The sequence below is a fragment of the Rattus rattus genome, chromosome 12, assembly GCF_011064425.1.
Source record: "Rattus rattus isolate New Zealand chromosome 12, Rrattus_CSIRO_v1, whole genome shotgun sequence".
Lineage (NCBI taxonomy): Eukaryota > Metazoa > Chordata > Mammalia > Rodentia > Muridae > Rattus > Rattus rattus.
Genome location: NC_046165.1, coordinates 84,782,843 through 84,799,993, shown reverse-complemented (window position 1 = coordinate 84,799,993; position 17,151 = coordinate 84,782,843). Strand labels below are relative to the sequence as shown.

At 43.5% G+C, this 17,151-nt stretch overlaps 1 protein-coding gene across 1 annotated transcript in view; it reads right to left on the bottom strand.

Annotated features, from left to right (window-relative positions):
- Nek10 (NIMA related kinase 10) overlaps window positions 1–17,151 on the bottom strand; it is an 80,849-nt gene that overhangs the window by 34,916 nt on the left and 28,782 nt on the right. Inside the window, exons 7-14 of the mRNA XM_032917409.1 lie at window positions 13,593–13,634; window positions 11,150–11,228; window positions 9,891–9,958; window positions 8,070–8,149; window positions 7,062–7,148; window positions 4,527–4,751; window positions 1,722–1,861; window positions 285–346 (exon numbers count right to left, since the gene is read on the bottom strand). Coding sequence (XP_032773300.1) covers window positions 285–346; window positions 1,722–1,861; window positions 4,527–4,751; window positions 7,062–7,148; window positions 8,070–8,149; window positions 9,891–9,958; window positions 11,150–11,228; window positions 13,593–13,634 — 783 coding nt within the window. The remainder of the gene's footprint in view (window positions 1–284; window positions 347–1,721; window positions 1,862–4,526; window positions 4,752–7,061; window positions 7,149–8,069; window positions 8,150–9,890; window positions 9,959–11,149; window positions 11,229–13,592; window positions 13,635–17,151) is intronic.

Sequence of the window (17,151 nt, the reverse complement as noted above, 5' to 3'; positions counted from 1 at the left end):
CTGCTTTAAGTCCCTGCTCAGTGATGGGCTGTTACCCGAAGTGTATGCCAAACCCTTTTCTGCCTGAAGCTGCTGTTAGTCAGTATTTCATCATAACAGGAAAGGAAACTAGAGCATGATTCAACCGAGCTAACTGAGGAAGGACAAAACTGTAAAACGGAATTCTATAGGTAAGCTAAATGAGAAGAAATATTAAAATATTTTTTAAACTGCGTGATGGATCCTCAAACCAATATTCTGGAATACGAACTACAACCCCAGGGGCTGGGTCATGATGCTCTTACCTGAACCACCTGGTGGGCATTGGTGTCGTTGAGGGCCAACTCGGTGAGGGCAGCACAGCAGGCTGGGAAGGAAGCAACGAAATCTGTCATAATCCCCAGTACCCAGTGTGTGCCCAGCACTCATCAGGAATACAACACACTGGCCAGTAAATGAATGACTGCTTTCAATATAGTCCCCAAATCCTGGCACTCAGACTGTGTTTCAGAGAGAATGACAGACTGCCACACCAGGGGCCAGGAACCCTGAGCAGTGCCCTGCCTGCTGCCTCTCATGGTACACTGAGACCCAGTACCTCCTCCAGAGCCCGTCCACGGCTACGTTACTCTGAACTCTTCCGTCCATCGCTAGGAAATTTCCAGAACATCCTTCCGGTTGTGATATCTGACTTATCGTCATGTCCTAGATGGAGGATGTACTCAGATGCCACTAACTGCTGATCTTTTTTACTTATATGTGAAACAGGTGCTATCAAGCAAACTCACGTGATGTATACAGCTCCAGAAGATTATCTATGTGTCCCCTAGGTACACCACCAAGAGGCTAGAATTCCCTAAGCCTCTGAGTCTGTTGTATCCCTCTCTAGACCCTGGCTCTCCTTATAATCACACTGTGGTCACCACCAATTGCACCACTCTGAGAACTCCCAGAGGACCAGGAGCTCTGAAAGCAGCTAACATGGACTCTGGGAGACCTTTAAACAGGTAGTCCAGCACAAGACTGTGGTGACATAGAAGGCATTCTAAGTGCACACAAATGTCAAAGGGAAGAACTTTGTTTTCTGCCCTCATGCATCTCTGAGGAAACGTCTTTATTCTTCAGTAGGAAGTAACTGTGAACTGGCCACTGCCCTCTGTCACACCTGTCCCGTGTCTCAGAGCCTCCCCAAGCTTCACTAGCCTCCAGCACCCTCTGCTCCTTCCCAGGCTGCTCCATGGTCTAGACTGACCAGAAGCACACACACTGCATGGCTGCTCTACTAAGCCCAGAGGTCAGGCGCCCTGACAGGTGCTTGCCAGAGGAAGCTCTACCAAGAACAGGCTTGCCCAGCTCACCTTTCACTTCCCTTAAAAGGACCATGCATTTGTCAACTCTCCCTTCTCCTTGGTACTGGTATGTTCAAGAAGACCCATTGCCCTTTGTGAGGTGGGACATTTGTGTTAAATAGGATCCTCTAAGATCAAGGAAACTCTAGGAAGCATCATTATGGCCTAGATCAAGCTGTGTGCTTTAACCCAGCCGTAGCAGTGATCACATCACTGTATAGTTAACCTTCCAGCCCAACACCTGTAATGAAGATGGCTCTGGCATTCACATGTTCTGACCACTATACATTGGAATCCTGCAAACTGTGTATACACCACACCATTATACTAATGTTATAACAAGGAATAACAACACAATAAAGAATGCAGTCTTAAGTAACAAAAAACAGATACCTGCTTGGAGAGAGACAGTGTTTTCCTGGATTTCCCCAGGGCTTAAATCTTCTGACAAATGCAGCTGCTGGATGCGTCCGGCAGCATTTGCACTGGACAGGCTTCCAATGGAGGACCGGTCAGAAACAAAATTTCGGTCTCTATGAAAGGACAGCTATTGTTCAGACCATTTATCCTTTTTTTCTTTTGTGCCACAAACATGATGAAAATGTCATAATATACTCGTCTTTAGTATAACAAACAAACAAACAAATAAATAGAAACCTTTGCCTCCTCTGAGTCATGAGGTTTTCTATGTTCTTAATTGCTTCAGCTGCAAATTCAGTTAAAACCAAGTTTGGTGTTTAGTGTGAGATGTGAGGCCCTCCCCAAACTCCTTTGACCCTCATGGCTAAACTCGGGGGCACTGCAGTCTTTGTGTGGGTGCATCTCAGTCAGGACACCTCTGAGTTCCTTTATTTGTTTTTTTATTCTCTTTACATTCCCATCGTGACCCTCATCTTGCCTCTCTCCCCAGCCCCACCCTTACAAATCCCTTAGTGAAAACCAATCCTGCTGAGTCTTCAAACTGTGTTGCCTTTTTGACCCCTGTCAGAGGAGCCTCCACTTAAAGCCCTGCCTTCGCCTGCCCCTGGCCCTATCAGCCATTTCTGTCTGTTCTCCTCCTTTCTCTTTCCTCTGGCTGGAAGCATATTTTTCAAGCTTGCCCTCTGTTCGCCTCTTCCAGGCCTGGTCTGGTCTTCTAGTCTGCAGGGCTGTGGTCATCACCCAGCCATCATTTTCCACCTTGGCTGTATGACTTCCTCCCTTCTCACTTACTCATCTCCAACCACAGCTCACAAATCCATGCCGTGCAATGTGTCTGCTGGGTGCTGGGTGCAGCTTCCCACCACAGACTCTCTCTCTCTCTCAGCTGTTTTGCTCCCTTTGGTTTATGTGGTTACTTTATGTATTTATTTCTCATGGCATCAGCTGTTTGGGTCTGTACGTTCTCACACACAACACAAATAGAATCTCCATGCTATCTGGGTCATTCTGTTCTTTCTGTCATGAGCTGAGGCAAGGAACAGTTCCTTTGATGGTATTATCTGTGGAGATAAGTATCTTGGAGCACTCTGTGATAATCACTGTGCCTGATCAGGAATGCGCCTGCCATTGGAGGCTGCAGGTGTCCGAGCCTAACTGGGCCTCTGGAAAATTGCCCTGCAGTAGCAGCCTGTGAACACTACAGCCATCAGCTACCAGGCAGATCCTCCTCTAGCACCTACCCCAAGTGGCCAGCAGCAACCAGCAGGCATCCAGCAAGGAATAAGTCCTTCCAAATACCAGGCATATTGAACATCTAACAGGAGTTGACATATATCACCTTCCCAGGGAAGTTTTCTAGCACCATACCATGGATGGTGTTGGAAAGTGAGTCTTTAGACATGAAGAACTCCCACCTTTCAATGATATAAAACCTATGGCTTGAGCAAATGAGGGGAAAGTGCCTTATGTTATAATTAAGTCTAAATAATACTTAATGATTATTAATGAAGAATTCCAGGCGTCATTGAGAACATAGCAACTATTCAAGAATAACCCACCCATCATCTTCATCCTACAAGCACACACAACCTTGGCAGTTATTCTGACCGAGGGGATATTATGTCATGGGATTGGTGAAATATTTATAATCTATACCTCCAAGGAACTGAGGCTTTTGTAAAAGTAAGGGGTTATCAGCAAGCTACACACTTTTCCTTTGTTTTCCCAGTGGCAGAAATCACTAATGAAGCATGCTGTTCATCTCTCTGCAGCCTCTTCCAATGCTCTGAAATATTCCCACAGAGAAATTCTATAAAGAAATAGTATGCGGTCTTAGTCATATTGATTTGATAATCTGCAGTGGTGTTTAAATGGATGAGCCAATCTGCCTAGAGCTTGGAATAAGCTTTATTGATGGACCAGTGATCATAAGCATGGCGGTCTCTTTTGAGCAGAAACATCTATCTGTAGCCCTGACTTGGCACCCTTAGGGCTGAATTATTCTCTGTAATAATATTAAGTAATAGAATGGTCCCAAACATAGTATCAATTTGTGTTATTACCCAATTCTTCAAGATACTTACTTCTTAAAATATAGTTACAATGCAATATATATCCCAAAATTTTCAACTGCAAACTATTTTAACAAACCAGCTCTTGTTATGTTCATGGCGATAGAAGCTACTAAAATGCAGGGGTGGAGGTGGGGTGGTTTGACTAAAAATGGCCCTAATACGGTCATAGGGAGTGGCATCATGTATTTAAAATGGTTAGGACATATGAACTTGTCAGAGTAGGTATAGTCTTGTTGAAGGATGTGTGTTGCTGGGTTGGGCTTTGGGGTTTCAAATACTCAAGCTAGGCCCAGTGTTTCTCTCTTCTGCTGCCTTTGGGTCCAGATGTAGACACTAAGCTCCTTCTCCAGTGCATGACTTCCTGTCTGGGTGCTGCCAGGCTTCTCGCCTTGATAATGAGGGACTAAGCTTCTGAACTCTAAGCCAGCTCTAATTAAATGTTTTCCTTCATAAGAGTTGCTGTGGTCATGATGCCTCTTCAGAACAATAAAGCCCTAAGACAGGAAGCATATACCTCTGATCCCGGTGCTGTGGAGGCAGAGGCAGGTGGACCTCTGTGAGTTCAAAACCAACCTGGTCTACATAATGATATCCAGGACGGGCTTATACAGAGAGACCTTGTTTTAAAACACAACAAAGCAAACAAATAACCAAGGGATACTAGAATGTTCTGCTCATTTTTAAGATCCCAGCCCCCACTTACCCCTGTAAGATATGAAGGAGCTGCTTGATCCCACCCCAGATCCGGATTTCCACACTGGTCTCCGGGTCCTCACACACCTGGACCAGAATCCAGACGACACTCCACAGCAGCTTCAGGTGGTCAGAATGGAGCAGGCTGAGCAGGATGGGGATCCCCTCATAGAGTTTTACCTGCTCCTTCACCTGGGGCTCAGCACAAAGCAGGCGCAGGAGCTCGGCAGTGAGTCTGGTGTGGTGGGAACAAGGGTGAGATTCATGCTGGTCGTGCATCAGTGACATCACACTTAGACTGGAGCCACCACTAGGACACAGAATCTATAACTTGAGCCACTGTTCTTCCCAACCTGTGGTGCTTGCCTCTCTGTTAGATCAGAGCCTGCCACTTTAAGATCAGATACACCTCCCCTGTGGTCAGTCTAGACCACCTCCTGTTGCTTTAGTCCCTATGTTCTATTATCCTATGAAAAGTTCTACGTGCTGTAACTGCCTTTAGCTGTAGTCAAGCTCCCAATACCCTGGGTTAAAAACATTATATATATGTATATATATATATATATATATATGTATATATATTCTTATTCATTATGTATATATGTATTATGTATATATCCTTCCCCTTTTTAGTCTCTTGTGTATGCCATGTGTTTGTGATGGCTATCTTTCCTACTTTCACATTAAGCTAATATCTACAATACTGTCCCCCCTCACAACCTCATATGCTGCCTCTGTCTGCTCTTCCACCTCAAAGTCTGACCAGAGCTAGTGGTTATGCAGCTCTCCGTTTCCTAATAAAGCTCATTTTCTGAAGGGTAATGTCATGTCTGTTCCTTTCTAGAGCTTAGTGTTTGCTCCACCCCTTTGTCCTAAACACTCCAGGGTTCACATTCCCACACTGCTCTGCAATTCCATTCCCAGAGAACTTCTCCATGCTCCTCTCCCTCTTGAGCCACCCCCTCCTCTCCCAGCTGTTGTTAAGAACACGTGTCCTATAGAGAATGATGCTTCAAACCCATAATCCCAGAACTTAGGAGGCAGACAGAAAGACCACTGTAAGAACAAGACCAGCCTAGGGAGGGCTGCTTATGAAAACCTGTCTCAAACAATGAGAAGAATGTATGTTCTTTGGTAGAAAGCATGCTTTATCTTTTCAAACTTTCTACAAGAAACATTCTCTCTCTCTGTGCTAAATGTATCTTGATATGTGGATGTAGTCCACTCCTACCCCGACCCTCTCTGTGATTTCCCATAATGCTCAAGTAAAACTCCATATCTTACCATGCAAAACCCATCCTGAAAACCTGGATAAACATGTTAAATATGAAGAACAATAGACTGTTGTGTAGATAAAATGAGGGCTTGGGAGGGCTCAGGGAATGTCCTGACATAGAACAAGAACTGATCAGAATTAGCTACTGTTTTTGACTTATCAGGAACTGTTCTAGTTTTTGACACAGACTCCTTTGGCCCAGCTGAGCCTGCCAGTACATTCCTGTCACACACAGGATCTGTCTCTGTGCTACAGCACACTCACTCTGTGCCAAGACATTTTCTTCTATCTCCCGTCACTTTGATCATGAACTTCTATTCTGTGCTGAACCTTGTTGACTGCATCTTCCAGGACACCACCTTCAAGGACCCAAGGAGTTCCCTCTGCCTGCCCCTACCTCACACTGTACACTCTGATCGTACTCAACAGTGATAGAATCTGCCATCTTAACCCATGAGTGAGTTCAAATCATCAAGTCTGAAAGCATAGATTCTTCTCCACACCAACACTCTTGCAAAACAGTGTTAAGTCAGCTTTGAAAAAGTATACAAAAAAAATTGCTGCAAGTATTAGGTCTCCATTGCTTAAGATTTCTACACTCTCGGCTTCTCAGAAAATTGTGGTTTAAATGCCAAACAGCTCAGATTTGCAAGCCTGCACACACCTAATACCATCTGTATAAAGTCCTGCTTTAGAACAATGTACAGCTTAAGCATAAAGGAATCCATTGTGTCCCCAGTTTGGTTGTGAGTTGTAGCATGTGATCACAACATACGGTAGTCGTCCTATATCACATGTCTTAAACACAATGGCTTTTAGCAATCTTCCTTATCCCATGCATTAATCTGAAATTACCAAAAAAAAAAAAAAAAAACAAACAAAACAAAACAAAAAAAACCCTTAGGTTTCTTTTTCCTAAACATTTTTAGACAAATGCAACAACAAAATTAATAATGATCCACTCATGAGATTATATAATTGGATGCTATGTTCCTCTTCCTCCTAGCATCTTCATATTGCCTTAAATGGAAAAGAACTGCCAAGCTGATTCATGACATTCAATTACAATATAAATAATGATGTAAAAAAAGCATTTACCACAAATAAAACAGCTTTTGAGAGAGAGAGAGAGAGAGAGAGAGAGAGAGAGAGAGAGAGAGAGATTATTCTAGAACCAATTTGAGTGACCATGGCCCAAGATCATAGATTTAAATTACTACAAAGTCCATATTCCACCATAGAAGCATTTTTATGAGGATAAGACCCTACCTTTTAGAGAGTAAGTCATATTCATGCAGAATCATCAACAGATTTTCTACTACGTTGAGTTCACTGATCTTCTCCCTACACTCTGGACTGCAAATGCATAAATAGTAGTTACTAAAAACATTCTACTCCAGCCACGTTTTTGTATCCTAGTGATCATATTACTTTATGTGGTAGTTTGAATGAGAATAGCCCCCACGGGCACATGAAGGATTAGGAGGTGTGGCCTTGTTGGAGAAGGTGTGTTATAGGCTTTGAGATTTAAAAAGACTCAAGCGATCCTCAGTTAACTCTCTCTGCCTCATAGATGTGTCTCAAGATATACGTTCTCGGCTACTGTTCTAGTGCCATGTCTGCCTATCGGTGCCACGCTCCATATCATAATGGTCATAGATGCACCCTCTGAAACTGTAAGCCCCAAAATACATTCTTTCTTCTATGATTTGCATTGTTTTATCAGAGCAATAGGAAAGTAACTTAGATACCTTGTAAGGAGGTGTGAGTAGAGACCACAGAGAAAAAAAGGAATTGTATACTGTTCACGAAAACATAATAATCTGCTCACTGATATAAAAACATATTTGTTGCTCTTTCATTTAAAATAATGACACTACAGAAGGACGGGTTTTTACAACCAACTCTTATCACTGAAAATGCCCTATATGTTACAAGGACTATACAGTTAAGAATAAAGAAACAAGGTCTGGGATTCAACTGGCATAGAAATATAGTAGTTCTGAAAGCCAAATAAAGAAGACAGACAGACCATCGGTGATGTTCCTCCAAGCAGCAGTTGGAAACCTGAGAGCAAAGGTCAGACGAGGAAAAATCTCTAGCTTAAATGTTAAGTTGTGCTTCCTAACCAGGTGACTCTTCAGCCTGTGCTGTTCCCCACGTGCCTCCCACACCAGGTTTTAACTGAGCAGGTGACAGAAGAGCCTGTGTGTTGATAGCTCTCCCGTCTACAGTGCTGCAATTCCTTCAAAGAGGAGTATGCTGACACACACTCACCTCTCTGCTAGGCTAGCCAGTGCCAGAAGAGTACCCAACAAGACATTGGTGTCTCGGGCACCAAGTAAATTCACTAATGTCTGAAAAATAGAAGAAAATACATAATTACCAAAGTCCCAGAAGGCTCTTGAATGTACTGTTTCTAAAACTCATAGACACTGACCTTTTGCTATTTTTTTTTCTGGATCCTTTTCTTTTACTCAATTAAAAAATGTATGTATATAAGTAGAATTTATACATATATATGTACAATTATATATATGTATAATATGTATATGTATTTTTCTTCCCAATGTTATCCACTAAAGTGGTATTAAGTGTCATTAAACCAGTGGTTCTCAATCTTCCTAATGCTATAACCTTTAATACAGTTCCTCATGTTGTGGTGACCCCCAATCATAAAATTACTTCCTTACTACTTCGTAAGTGTAATTATGGTACCGCTCTAAATCGCAATATAAATATCTGATACTCATAATGTCTGATATGCAACCCCTGTGAAAGGGTCATTTGAACCTCAAAAGTGCCACACCCCACGTTGTGCACCACTAAAAACATAGCCTCTTTATATCTCAGCTTTATGTATCATGCCTTTCCTGGGAGACTAATGCCTTCCCTGAATCCTCAGTAATGTAAATTCTCTTCTCCAAATGTTCAGAACACAAACCCCTGTCCCTCAACACAGTCTTGCCAAACATGCTCCTGTCAGAGCTATGGGAGCTCAGGAGTGACTGCCGGGATGGACTTTTGTTTCCATCCCGTGGATCCCTTTATACTTCCTTAGGCTGAAGCTAGCGTCTTTCTCGGATTCCTTCCTGATCTTCACCATTGTGCAATGTTTCACAAACTGCAATTCTACAAACATCATTTTCAAAAATTTTGCTAGGCCAACTTAAGAACTTAATGTTGTTGTTTTGTCAGATGGTAAACAACAGCAATGAAATCACTGTCTCTTGAAGTGAAAACTAATGTGTGTCACCTAGACCCCCCCCATAAGCATAGGGCCACAAGCAGCACAAGTTAGGCAGTTGTGCTCCAGTGTATACCATGGCTTCCTGAGATAGGAGAACTCAACAGGACATTGAAATCAGTTCGACACATCTGCCTGATAAATGTCAGAATAGTCTGTTAGCACTAAGCCAACATTGACTTATTTTAAGGTACACATTGACACATGTGAGTGTGTGTGAAAGAGAGAGAGAAAGTGTGTGTGTGTGTGTGTGTGTGTGTGTGTGTGTGTGTGTGTGTGTGTGTGTGTGTGTGTGTGTGATGTTGCTGGGAAAACAGAACCCAGGACCCAAGGCATGTGTTCTTTTTCTGAACTGCATCTTCAGTCCCTTAAAATGAATACTTGATCTATATGCTTATAATCCCATACCACCTGGTGAGTCTGCATCCCATCAATTGCTATATTCAATTACCTCTGACTTATAGACATTGGTGATTTCATATGATTCTAATAAAACCCTACAAGACAAATGGGTTTTGCTTATATGTAAATGTATATCTTTTACTTGCTGAATTTCATTTGTTTATTTATAAATAAGCAATAAACAACCCCGTTCCATTTACAACATTAAAGTTAAGTAATGTACTGAGCTGGAGTAGAATAGGAAATGAAAAGTCTTCATACGCTGCACCATTCATTTAATCCCTGTGTTGGTAAAGAACCTAAGATGACTAGAGAAATCGTTTTAGGCTGGGTGAAGAGTCTTATGACTTATAATGACATGGAGCTTGAGTACCAGGCTCTGAACTTGGACAGTGGACTGATGCCACACAGGGCCATGTGGAACTCGAGCACTCTGGGGATCCACTCACCTTGTGGGCTCCACTTGAAGTGACCCATTCTCTTTGGTCTTTCACAGCAGCAAGTTTTTGGAAAATATCTATTAAAGAAAGAAATCATTCAAAGGGAGATCAAGAGATTAAAAGAGACTGTAGTCATGACACCCTAGGTCCTCAGAAGTGATGGGAAAGTGGAGAAAGTGAAAGTGGGAGCAGAGACCCACAAAAGGGATAGTCGGGGACAGCACTGCATATTTCAACTCGAGAAGCTCATCTAGTACAGTAAATTTGAAAATATTACAAAAGCAAACTCTCCTTGTATCTAAAGTTGAACAGGTTCCTGAACCTTATTTATTACAAGGTCAAGGCATGCACTTAAAAGACCCTACTCAGAAATATCCCAGCTTACAAAGAGAATGGAGGCCAGGCAGAACATAAGACCTGGGAAGGTTCCTGCCCTGAGAGAGCTGTCCTCAAAGTAACTTCCTGGTGCCTGGCATCTCCCCTGCTCCTGAGAGCCAGTGTATGCCCAGCCAGCAGCATGAGAAACCAGTCTGTCCACACAAGTCCAGTGGGCTTCAGCTAGCACCCCAAGCAGCAAGAAGCCACACCCAGAGGACCTGGAAGGGGGAGGGGTGGGAGAAGGGAAGGAGGAGAGAGGTGGAAGGGGGAGGGGTAGATGAAGGGAAGGAGGAGAGAGGTGGAAGGGGGAGAGGGGTGGGAGGAGGGAAGGAGGAGAGAGGTGGAAGGGGGAGGGATGGGAAAAGGGAAGGAGGGGAGAGGTGGAAGGGAAACTGGTCAAAGTTTCCAAGGAAACCAGGGGAATGCCTGAGATGTCTCCTACCCAGGCCACAGCCCCCATGCTGCTGTCTTCAGGTGAGATTCCCCATTTTCTTTTTCATGTTCTGAGTAGTAAAAATTACATGAGCTAGATATGGTTATTACCAAATTTTAGAGGCAAAAACCCTGCAGTCTGACATTTTCACAGAAATAGAAAGGTTTTCTTTCAACGTCACAGTCTGACATTTTCACAGAAATAGAAAGGTTTTCTTCCAACGTCATAGCAGATGTCACTTGTATGAAAGACTTCTTCCTTGGAACAGATATGCTTGCCAAGGAAAGAGCTGCCCTGGGGAGATGTGGGGACACGTGCTGCCGTTGGCACAACGGCACGCACCATGTGAGCAGAGCACTAATGAGAGCAGCAGGTGTCCCTTCTCCTGCGACAAACATCACACTCCTTGCCCCAGCAAGTCCACGCGGTTCTCTGGGTACCTGGCAACAATGCTTACACGTCATGTTGACCAGCTTGTCCACACAGTGCTGCTCCTCGGCATAGCCCAGGTACTCGTTGGCCACGATCTCCATGTACTGTGTGAAAGACCAACCCAACAAGCCAGTCAGAAAGCTGGCACCAAAAGTACATAGGAAACAAGAGTGCAGGTCCTAGGATGAGCTCTGATGGCAGGAAGGTAACTAAGTACTGCTCAGTACTCCTGGGTCTGTGGCACTCAAGGATGAGACACAGGGTTTAATGATTCATGGTTTCTTCCTGGATGCCCAGAAAGTTGAAGGAATTATGAAAGCCCTCAAAAATCCCAGAACAAATTGAACCAAATAGTTTCATGGTGTAGTTTATGTAAGATATGCATGGTAACCTGCTACTTTGCAGCAAAAGGTTTAAGAAATGGGTTCGGAGAAGCACAGAAAGTGTGAATGCAGTCATTAAAGTTGTGGTGCCCACCCTTTACAACATATGGGCATCACTTCACTAAGTGAGGTACATCTTCAGTTAGATTTCTCTCTAAAAACTGAACAAGGGGGCTAAAGAGGTGGCTAAGAGCAATGACTGCTTGCTCTTCCAGAGGTCCTGAGTTTAATTCCCAGCAACAACATGGTGGCTCACAACCATGTGTGATGGGTTCTGATGCCCTCTTCTGTGTATACAGGAACACAGATCACTCATAAACATATAAACAAATAAGCAAACGAATAAATAAATAAACATTTTTAAAACTGAACATGGATCCCCTCCCCAGGAGAGCTGTGACAAACACTGAAAGAAACAATTTAAAGGAAGTGAGGCAGAGAAAAGACGCTCAGCTCATGGGAGCAGAGAGAATGACAGGAAGGGGCTGGGGCAGGCAGCTTCCTGTGGCCCCTACTTCTTCCAGCTCATCCCTGCCTCAAGGTTCCCACTGACTGTCCATGCAGCACCACCAGTCGGGTACCAAGGATCAACATAGGAGACTGCAGAGGGACTTCATACTCAAAAGTAGCATTTCCACTAGGCATGGTGACTAGTAATCATGGTGACGAGTTTTCAAGATGGTGACTGTATCGTAAGTCACTATTGCTGGTCTGTTAACACCGGACTCAACTTCAAAAAGCTAAAGCAGGTTATTTGGATTTTAAGTCCAGTATGGGCTACTTGGTGAGACCATTTCTCATGTAAGGATAAATAAGCAAAATAAATAAGTAATAAAATATCAGGATGTGAGTAGACCCACTATTCAGCTACTAGAGGGGATGAGGCAAGAGGAGAGCAAATTTGAAGCGACCTTGGCTCCACGGTGAGATCCATCTCAAAGGTTTAAAAAAGACAAAAAGTAGACATGAAGACTAGGGTAGAGTCTAATCTCTTATCCTGGAAAATAAAACTAAAATGAATTAAAAAGTAAAATAAATAAAATCACCTTTATTACCATGGGTCTTGGGAGACTGGGCCATTCCAACTCAATGACATGGACTAAAATTGTTTTTTATTCTCTCAATAAGCCAAGTTGTTGAATACCTGCTCAGCCTATATGGTCACCTGTTAGTCGTTCCTCATAATACAATTTCATATACTACAGGACATGAAGCTAGTAAAATATTTTTTTTCTTTTTTTTGGAGCTGGGGACCGAACCCAGGGCCTTGCACTTGCTAGGCAAGCGCTCTACCACTGAGCTAAATCCCCAACCCCGCGTAAAATAGTTTGTTAGGAAGTTGTTTTCAATGCGAAAATAGCCTAAAATCAAGATCATTCCTTACATTATCTTCAACTTATAAATACTTAATGAAGGCTGGATATTTTGTAATGACTTCATATTTCCTTACATCACCATAAGTGACCTGGCCAGCCAATGCTGGCCAATGACAATAATCTTGTCATCATTAACTTAAGACATTTGACTTTAAGAGTTTTTTAAATCTATTTTAAAACACTGCAATTTTTTTTTCAATGCAAAAGCAAGAGGTTTATTTTCCAGCACGTCTAGGCGGACTTCAATTAGTCCTTCAAGGCGAGTGACTAGAAGGTGACCCAGTGCAAACTTTTTAATGTGACTTTTTACAGCATTTCCCACCACCACCACCCTGGGTAAATGAGGTTAATTAAGAAGAACAGTATTTCTGTCACTCTCTGCCTGTAAGTGTCATGTCTCAGGGCCACTGTTACCAACCCCATCTGCCTCTACCCTATCAGGCAGCAGACATAAGACAAGCATTTGTTAACTGCCTTGAGAATTAGCATCACATGATGGGAGCTCAAACACAACCAAATTCCCTTCTGTGTCTTCTAAAGTCAAGCCGGGAGGTCATCTCTTGGCTACTGCACGTACATCTAACCTGAGGCGGGTTAAAAATAAATATGTAGAGAGAACCAGGCACACTGTTGCATGCTTATTTAATTCTTGACCAGAACTTAACCCAGAACGTAAAGGTAAAAGCAGCTTCAACAGAACCAATCTTACCTGAGCGAGGTCTTCAATGCCACCCAATTTATGGAGTATTTCCTAATAAAATAAAAAACGACAGAACATAATGAAGGACAAGAGGCTCATATTTCACAAGTGGTTCCTTTACAAAGCTATATGAGATCTTACTGTTTCCTCAAGTTCTAACATAAACACGTAATATTTAGTATTTGTCATTTCATACTCGAGATAAATTATTAAGGAATATAAAAGTTGTGTTTTCTGATATTAAAACAAACAAACAAGACCATTGGTCAGAACTGCAACCTTCTTTCTCTGTACTTCTTCCTATCATTTAAAAAAAAAAAAAAGTTAAACCTGGAAAACTCCCAAGGCTAAAAATATCAACTCGTGGACAAAAAGCAGCAGCAGCAGCAAATGGTAGTTGGTGAGGTCAGGAGCTCAGATGCTGCAGGCGACGATGGTAACGGGGAACAGAACATTTTGAAGAAGCCAAGATTTAAAAATAGGACGAGGCAAATATCACTCAGGTGCTAGGTAAGAGGGAGGGCTCTTCAGAGCAGCAAAGCCACAAGCAAATGTGGTGCTGCCCTGCTACCACGTGGTCAGGGGACATCAGAAAGGCCCTCCTGCAACCACCTTTTACCATCATTTCTTTTTTCCCATCTTTATTAACTTGAGTATTTCTTATTTACATTTCAATTGTTATTCCCTTTCCCAGTTTCCAGGCAAACATCCCCCTAACCCATCCCCCGCCCCTTCCCTATGGGTGTTCCCCTCCCCATCCTCCCCCCATTACCGCCCTCCTCCCAACAATCACGTCCACTGGGGGTTCAGTCTTGGAAGGACTTCCCCTTCCACTGGTGCTCTTACTAGGATATTCATTGCTACCTATGAGGTTGGAGCCCAGGGTAGTCCATGTATAGTCTTTGGGTAGTGGCTTAGTCCCTGGAAGCTCAGGTTGGTTGGCATTGTTGTTCATATGGGGTCTTGAGCCCCTTCACCATCATTTCTAAGGTGAACTGCAGCTTGGAGCCGCTTAGGATCTACTCTTACCTCTGGCGAGCATGCGTTAGAGATTCCTCTAATGAGCTTTGGACACAGGACATTTATCCTATGCGGGATTTCATCCGTGCTTAAAATCTGACTTAAATCCTCTAATATAAAAATATCCTAAATAACTATATCTTTAAAATGATGTCCTGGGCTTGAGAGATTGAGATACGGATCAATGACTGAGAGCACAGATTGGTCTTCCAGAGGACCCAGGTTCGATTTCCAGTACCCACATAACAGTTTACAACTATCCATAACTCCAAGAGCTGTCACCCTCATATAGACATAAATGCAGGCAAAACAACAAGGCACATAAAATAAAATAAAATACATGGGTTTTCTGTACTTATCTTTCCTGCAGTTGGAAGTTCCATTAAGCATTTACCTAAGCCTCTGCATGCTAGAAGATAAGTCTATAAGCTATCTTGCCAAGAAAAAAGGCCTGGCTACACATGGCTGGCTAGTTAACAGGCTTCCAGAGTAAAATGTATACATCAAGTTCGATGTGTAAGGTAAGTGGTATATGGACTTAAGAGGAAGTAGTAGACCGGGGAGATAACCCGATGCTTTAAGAAATGAAGTCATTGGGCCCACAAAATGGTGTCGTCAGATGGAGGCAACAATGCCAAACCCAGTGACCAGCGTTCCATTCCAGAGACCCAAATTGTGGGCGGAAGGTTCTGGATTAGAGGCCAGTCTGGTCTACATAGTAAAAGTTCTGATTTAGAAAAAAAAGCTAGAAAAAAGTGAATAAAAGGAGAAAGAGAGAGCAACAGACAAGAGACAGAGACAGAAGATAATTTTGTGATTAGGAGAACCAGGAGAGGCACCATGAGGAGGATCAGTGGGAGATAAACAAAACCTGTTCAGAAGAAGGATGTTACTTCTGAAAGAAGGAAGAAACCTGCATGAAAGTCTAAACATTTCAAATAACATTTCTAAGAAGAGAAAAGGAGGGCTGGAGAGATGGCTCAGTGGTTAAGAGCACGGACTGCTCTTCCAGAGGTCCTGAGTTCAATTCCCAGCAACCACAAGGTGGCTCACAACCATCTGTAATGGGATCTGATGTCCTCTTCTGATGTATCTGAAGCTATAGGATGGAGGAGGAGGGGGGGGGGGGAAGAGGAGGGAGAGGAGGAGGAGGAGGCGGCGGCTCCCAGCAGTGCTGCTTAGTTCCTCTGTAACCCCACAATGAGGTTTCAGAAGGCCGTGAGAAGGCTTAGGCCTGCACGCTGCCGTGAGGAATTGTAGAGGAAAGAGCAGTGAAGGCAAAGGCTTGCTGGCATTCATTGGAGGGAGTTGTAGCAATCCCTAGCATGGCCTTGAGATTTTGGCCAAGAATTCTTGGCAACTCAAAGCGTTATACAACAGGCAGAGCACACGGTCTTCTGCTCAGGAGGCATACCAGGAACAGAGGCTTGGGGAGAATCCCCTTCTATGGAAAGGCTGTCAACCAGGGACGCTGGGCCAGTATGTATCAAAATATCATAAACAAAGTAGTCACTGCATTCTCTGCTTTAAAGAGGAGTGCAGTCCGCCTTCTGCCAATCAACCAAAAGCAGCAGAGACAAAGGCAATACTTGAAAAGCAGATCAATGGTCACTAATTTTCTCAGCAAACAAGGTATTGTGAGGTAAAATCTTTGCTATCATCTCATGAGTCTGAGTACTGACTGTTCCTCCTTGAATTCTCTTTAATATTCTGCATTTGGTCTCTTTATCCATATGGAAATTTATCAGCAGGAACTGTGGGGCTGGAATTCACAGTTGGTAGGGGCAATCAGCATATGCTGGCCTGGCAGGAAAAGCCGTGCTCCTCTTTCTACATGCAGCTCATATTACTTGGCAGAAGTAAAAAGCGCGGTTCACCCAGCTCTGCACAGCAGCTCACGACTGTGGACAGCCAGGAGAGAATGCCATTTGGTGGGTGCCGTGATAACACACGCAAAGGTTTGCAGTTGCTGTGACAGCACAAGGCCAGGTTAGAATATACGTGGGGAAGGTGGCCAGCCTCTGAACACAAGGTAAACTGTGACCAAGAGCCCCAGAACATTCCAATAAATGGGGAGACACATTTTGTTTTGGTGCTAAGTTTGCAAAAGATGATGATTGGGGAAATGAATAGGAACATTCTGGCTGAGATTATAAAAAAAAGAATCTACCGATAAAACTGAGTCTACCATAAAAGCCTAGGTAGCGTGGCTTCCCAGCAGTTTATAAGGACTCGGCATAAAACAGATCCTTTGGAAGAAACAACAACAACAGTAGAACAAATAAGTCATTCTCGAGATGCTAGCAGGGCTGAACAGCAGCCACCATGAAGTGGCTCCCTCCGTGTCAGTCCAGCCAGCAGTCTCATTTCTGAGGACCTGGCACTGTCCTTCCCCACCCACAGACCTACACCTCTAGGTGCTTCGGAAACACAGTAAACTTTGCAAGCAGCAGTACTCTGCAGCTCCCGCCCCACAGCCAAGGCGGGCCAGAAAGAAGAAGGTTCTGGCACAGATGGTTCCTTGGGTAGGCCATTCTTTAAGCTTTCA